This window comes from Trachymyrmex septentrionalis, unplaced genomic scaffold (genome assembly GCF_001594115.1).
Source record: "Trachymyrmex septentrionalis isolate Tsep2-gDNA-1 unplaced genomic scaffold, Tsep1.0 scaffold11, whole genome shotgun sequence".
Classification (NCBI taxonomy): Eukaryota; Metazoa; Arthropoda; class Insecta; order Hymenoptera; family Formicidae; genus Trachymyrmex; species Trachymyrmex septentrionalis.
The window spans coordinates 2,672,990-2,679,919 of NW_017304228.1; the positions used below are offsets into that span (position 1 = coordinate 2,672,990).

General features: G+C 36.7%; 1 protein-coding gene across 3 annotated transcripts in view; it reads left to right on the forward strand.

The window, feature by feature from the left end:
- Window positions 1-271: 271 nt before the first annotated feature.
- LOC108750223 overlaps window positions 272-6,930 on the forward strand; it is a 31,325-nt gene continuing 24,666 nt past the window's right edge. Inside the window, exons 1-2 of one of the 3 annotated variants that reach the window (XM_018489558.1) lie at window positions 1,245-1,254; window positions 1,657-1,953. In XM_018489558.1, the coding sequence (XP_018345060.1) occupies window positions 1,800-1,953 (154 nt within the window). In that variant the 5' untranslated portion in view covers window positions 1,245-1,254; window positions 1,657-1,799. The other 2 variants (XM_018489566.1, XM_018489549.1) reach the window with 2 other exon arrangements.

Below are 6,930 nucleotides of genomic sequence, written 5' to 3' on the forward strand. Positions count from 1 at the left end.
GTATCTTAACTAATTAAACAATTATTTTTAATAATTTTAAAACAATCATTTTGGAGCAATTTCGACTCGTGGCTTGGATGGCTTCTAACTATTTAAATTAGAAATAATACGGCCAAATGAGGTAACTGTGTTCGGTGTATTTGACACGAGCTCAGTGATTTTGTTGATTTCATTAATCCCGAGTGTCGCGCGTCGCGATTTGTCGTCACGCATGAGAATTGAGAAGGAGGGAAGACGAGGACGACAAGGTAGGGGTCGGCGCGCTTCGGGAGACGCGGTTCCACGAAACGGTATATACTGGCGCACGATGACTCGCCGTGACAAACACGCGCCAAGCCATTTCGCGGGAGGAGAGGAGCGTCACCGTCGCTTCGCGTCATCGTCGCGCGGACCGCGGTTTATTATACGGCCCGAATCCGTGCGTGCATCATCGTCCTCGTCGCTGCCACTGTCGTCGCGCTTACGTAAGTCGCGATCCGCGTTTTAACTACTTTTGACGAAACGACACGTGGGAAGGGGACTGTTAGAATAGATACGATTATTGACGACGTGAAGTGCACGAGAAGACACGAGGATTTTTATATTTGAACGGCAACGAAAGGATCGAATGGTACCGTTTAACGGAGCCGCGCCGTGGAATGGTGACCGACGGCTCCTCTTATATCAACGCGACCCCACAACGAGACAGCGTGGACCCCGTCGATGCGCGTGCACGTGCGGATGATAATCGGACTACCGGCGCAATCGAACGAGAGTCACGGCCGTGCAGCCGAGTGGACCCCGACGGTGGAGGATGCGATCGCGCGCGCTTAAATTGCCACACGGACCTCGAGTGATATGTACGTATCGTATTTTGTATCGCGCGTGCCGTGCCAAGACACGAGAAGGTGCGGAGTGGGACTTCGAAATTTCCCGCGCGGACGATAAGCGACTACGTTCAAACCCGTTAATCGCGGCAACGTTCAGACGCATTAATCACGGTAACGTTCAGACGCGTTAATAGCGACAACGTTCAGACGCGTTTGAATTGACGGCAATAACGGTGAGTTAAGTGCGTTGAAAACAAAAAAGAGAGACACGACAGTAAAAAGAAAAAAACAAAACAAAACAAAACAAAAAAGAAAACGAAAAAAGAGGGAAGAACCGTCGCCGTGCGATCGGTTTTTTTAATCTTCGAGCGATTATATTCGGTGATTCGTGATACTCGAGGAGAAAACAAACTTAATCCGTTGGAACTTTCACGGCGAGAGCTACGTTTACCCCGCGACTCGTGTTTCGCGATTCCGTCGATCACGTGATATCTGCGCGCGGAGTACTTCGCGAGGAAGGCGATTGCGCGCAGTCACTCGACAATTTGACGATCTACGAAACGTACGCTCCACGGCCGTAACGTCGGCCCGTTGCTCGCTGTTGCTCACATAACGTGGTCTTTCGGAACGCACAGTTTACGGCCGTACGCGCCGGGTGCGCGCACACGTTGCATGTACATCCGTATATGAGGACTGGCGAATGCGGGATAACAATACGCACACACATATACGCACACCCTCCCCGCTGATTTCATTGGTTTCGCGATCGTCGCAGGTCCGTGAGTCCGTCGTGTCGCGTGGTGTCCCTCGTATCGGAGGGCTTTTTCCGTGGCTTTTTCCAGTTAAGAGCCAACACACGTGCGCGCCCGCGCGCATGTGCTCCGCGTTAACTGCGTGTGCGAGGGTGTGTGCCGTTCCGTTGTATGTCAACGCGTGTGGCTCGCGACGACAAGTGCCGGCTGAATCAAATCGTCTCGCACGCGGCCGAAGATGGAGAACACGACGTGTCCGAGTAACGTGCTGGAGAGCGCGAGCGTGCCCGGCCTGATGATGCTGCTCGTCACGTTGATCGCCGGCGGAATCGTCCTCGTGATCTGCTACGCTGTAAGCCGGCGATCGCGTTCCCGCCAGGACTCGAAGAAAAGTAAGCATCCATTCTCAAAGTCCATCATCCTACCGTGGCGTCTGCGGCTTATCCGCGTGCCGCACGCACACATACACACACATACACACACGCGCGCGCGCGCGCGCGCGTGTGTGCGACATTTCGCGCCGGCGGCCGGGCCGAGGGAAAACCGGCCTGTTATTAAATGCCTTACACACTGGCGGCGCGCGACACGCTTACGGCCTGGTCTGGTTCGTCGGCCACGTTTCTTCCTTCTGCACAACGGAGCATTCGGAGCCGAGTGACTTCTCGCGCCAATTTCGACGTTTTAACTCCGCACGTTTTTAAGTCCCCGTCGTATCGGAGCAAATTTTCCAACTTGACATTTTCTATTTTTGGTTTCTCTCTCTCTCTCTCTCTCTCTCTCTCTCTCTCTCTGAGAAATAGAATTGTAAATTTTTACTCGAACATAAAATTCGTAGTAAGATGTTTCGAGTGGAAAGATTTATGGTTGTACCGAAAAAGATGAAAGAAGTAAGATAAAAGAGAAAACAGATGTGAGTCATGTAGCGTCCCGATATGTTTTCAGGTGTTTTGATGATTATTCTCAGACCTTTCCTTTGTTGATCGTAAACAAGGTGCATACTTATGTTTGTGTTTTTTTTTTAGGAAACTCGAACGTTCTAACCTTCCTAGCATTTAATGAATAACAAAGATAAACATGATATTTATGTCGATTGTCTCTTCAGGAAAACAGCTTGCGTCAGATTAATATTTTTAATTTACTTCTCAGTTCTCGGGCAAGTTTTTCAATATATTATTTATCGCTGAAGGAAAAGAGATGATTGTGGAATCTCCAACAATTTTCTGTCATGAAGTTCGGATCTGTCACGTACCCAAGAGATCTTGTGAAAATGTTTGACTTCCTAATTAAAGCTTAAAGTTTTCCCTACAAAATCGTTTTGGTTTTTTAATATTCCTAAGAGTTTTTGTGGATTAAATAAAACAAGTATTTTGACTTTAAGGATATTTTATGCATATTTTCTTAAAATGTTAACAAAATTATGAAAAAAATTACAGATTATTCTAAATCACATTTATAAAAATACGACAAATTTGACGGTTTACTATCTAGATCATAAATTATTTTAATAGTAGTATTTTTTACTAAATAGTAGTATTTTTTTAATCTATGCTTTAATAAAAATTTTATATAGAAATGTATTATAAAATAAATGATAAAAATCTCAATTTTTTAATATAAGTACATTATGTATTCAAGATTATTTATGTAGAGTTACATTGCGATGCATGAACTAGTTATTTAGTAAATAAAGAAAATATTTATTCGTTCTATATCTTTGTAACTAATCAGTGAATTACATGAAATTTTGCATAAATTATTTGGAATATTTAAAGTACTTATAAAAAAAAATGTAAATTTTTTTATAATTTTTAAAATTTTAATCTTTAACAATAAAAATAATAACAAATAAAATAAATAAATTACAAAAATGTATTATTAAACAAAAATATGATCTTATTCACACAACTTTTATATGTATATAGTTTATTTGAAGTGTAAATATTAAACATATTTCCAAATTTAATTTTTTTTTGCAGGGACTGTATGTCTAATACATTCTTATTTGCTCATAATTCATTAAAAATCATTGTACAACTTTAAAAAACAGATTTTTTTAAACTGAAACTGCTTTATCGAATGATATAACTGCCAAAGTTTTTTAAAAACATGTAGACAAATAAACATGACACAAATGAATTAGCGCTACGAAATTTTGTTCCAATCCAATATACATAGTGTTTGAAAAATAATAAATCTTTCGCATAGGGGCAGAATGGACTAAACTGAGTAGAAAAATCTTTTACCATTTTGGAATTTTTTTGCAATAGATTTTAACAAGATATTAATTGCTAAAAATGGATCGAAAATTGGTCTTCAATAATTGTTTACTTAAATACTATCAACTTTATAGAAAAACTACAAAAAATGAATTGTTTGTTTTCTTCTCAGAATTCTACGATTTTTTTCAAAATTTTTTATCAACTTTTTAGTACTGCATTTTCTCATTTTTACTAACATGAGAAAATACGTATTAAAAAATTCTGAAAAAATTCTAAAAAAATTCTTAGAGCTCTATGAGAAGAAAATAAACAATTTTGTCTCTTGCAGTTTTTTTTGTAACTTTTGTGACTTTTTTTTTCAATTTAATCCATTCTGCCCTTATGCGAAAGATTTATCATTATTTTACAAACACCCTATATATATATTTTTTTCTTTTTTTCTTTCTCGTAGGATTAGAGACTCGTATTCAGACTTTGTTATACGTTGTCTGGCACGATGAAAGAATGCGTTAAACAGAGTTACTACAAAACTGGAAATCAATGAAATTAGGGAAATATCAGGAAAATTGAAAACGGAAAATCAGGAAAAAATCGGGTTATTTTACAAAATTTTCTGAAGAATTAAAATTGGCTTTATAGAAATTTAATATGTATACATCACGTACTACTTAACAATTAACTTAACAATTGTCAAGTATTGTCAGCAGTATTAATAGTAATTTACATTGCTATGTTAAATGCTCTTTCAACAAAATATTTGATGGTTTCCAAATCAGAGCGGAAAACTCTTATAAAAAATTTCGAAATACTATTAAAAATATCAGGGCAATATCATGTGTCTGAAAATCAGAGAAAAGGCTTAGAATTTTAGGGTGAGGAATTTGTGGTAATCTTGTTAAAGGTATCTTTTTAAATTTTTTTATGAAGAGAACAAATGTCTTATAAAAAGAATTAAAGAAAAATAAGAAATTGCTTGACGTTCTTGTGCTGTCGTAAGAACGATAAAGTTTTCTCGGAAATCGAACGAATGGACGTACCGGTTCGCCCTGCGAGTTTCCCGTTAGCCACGATTCAGTGCGTGTCCCGTTTATCTCCTCATCTGGTAATTTTTTATTTTATAAAAATGAAGCCGCGATAGATCGTAGAAGCACTAAATCTTCGCGTTTCGATAAATGCGTGGCGATCACGGTTTCCGTTAGCCGCGTGCACTAGACGAGGCGTTGATCCCGTTAGCGCTTGAAATTCGCGTGATGATGTTGCACGTGGACGATTGCGAGCAGAAAAATGGTTATCGCAGATGCGGTTACACGTGCCTGTGCATCGACACCCGCTAGCACAGTAATAGCTGGTAATGTCATCGGGCATTTAAAGTGACATTTAGAAATGACGCAAAGATGCATGTACACTTCGAAACCTACGATCCAAATCCAAAAATAAAACAGCTATTAAACTCATAACACGCGTGCATAAATTTATTGCATCCCTGCCTCACAATTTTGTTCCTGTAGACTTTTCATAATGAAAGACACTTCTTTATGTTTTGATCTCTTCGAAAAGATCGAAATTTTGTTAAAGCATTTTCGCGCTGCTCCTTTAATGAGATTCTGAATATTTTAGTTAGCTTAAGTCAATTTAATTATTTCAGTTTAATAGACATTTATTTTAGTTAGCTTCAAGTCAGTCAGTTTAATTACTTTAGTTTAATAGAGATTTATTTGGAGAATACTTTTTTAGTATAGGTAATAATTATAAAAATAACTAAGCTGTTTTTATTGAAGTATTATTAATTTATGAAGTATAATATTTTTAAACCTATATTTATAATAATCGTATATCTTCAAATGTGAATCTCAAAAGTAATTCACTATCTTGCTTCGTTATAATCGTATGACTTACAATTAGAGTTACGAAATAAAATAATCATTATCTGTAGTTTGTTATCTCATTATTTGTGAATATCATAGTTTCTTTTAGTTTTGTATAAATGGATCTATACATACATATATTACATATATTGTATTTAAAAACTTCTCGGTAAATAGAGCATTATTAATAATACAAACAAGTATTTATTTTCATAAATAATCCAGAAATGAAAAAGTTAAATCGGTGCTAAAAAGTCACAATTATCAAAAGTTTTCAGATGATTTAAATTTTCTTCGAAATTATGAATGAAACGTTACGTCAAAGATACGCAGAATGCTATTAGTAAAACTTTTGGCACAATAACAACAATTTGGCACAATAACAACTAATCATAATGGGATTAATATTAACTAGAATTTTGCATTTATTTGTGTTTATAGTATTTCAAGAATTATTGAAACAAGTGAAAAAACTCTTAAAGATTTCCATATAAGCGTGAAAATGTAGATGCTACTTTGAAAAAGATTTGATAAACTTCTAAAGTCGGATTAAATGTTTTTTAGCTTCGCAGTCTTAAAAAAATCAAGGATATTAGGTACTTATATACATATACATTCAATAAGGCAGGAATTAAATTTTCATGACTTTTTTTATTTATGTAAATGCCATGTTCTTTATTCATGTAAAAGTCACGGGCCGCGGATTATTGACCCCCGTCCTTGAACGTTGCACATCAAATGATATGCGTCATTCATCGTCTTATTTCTTATTTTGATTTATCGTTCGAACGGCTGTTACAAATGATGTTCGTGAGTGAAACAGTACTCGATAATTATTTCGCAAATATACGATAATAAAGAATTTTCTACGTCGTAATTTAACAAATGTAAAGTGTGCAGAGAAAAAGAGAAGAGATAATATATTGCTTTGAAATCTTTCTTTTATTTCTTCAAGAATAAAGAGAAACTGTCTGTTATGTATATTGAATCGCATAAAATTTAATTAAAAAAGGGGAAAAGATAAAGACGATGAGAGAGAGACAGAGAGAGAGAGAGAGAGAGAGAGAGAGAGAATATATGTATTTTTCAGCGGGAGGTATAAAACATCCAATACAGTAAAATATTTAAATTATTACTTTGAGTATTTTTCAACTTCTATGATATTAGCTCCTAATCATTTACAAAATTAAATTTTTCAAAGTGTTGTATATATTTTCAAGATATGTGTGTGTGTGTGTGTGTGTGTGTGTGTGTGTGTGTGTGTGTGTGTGTGTGTGTGTTTGTG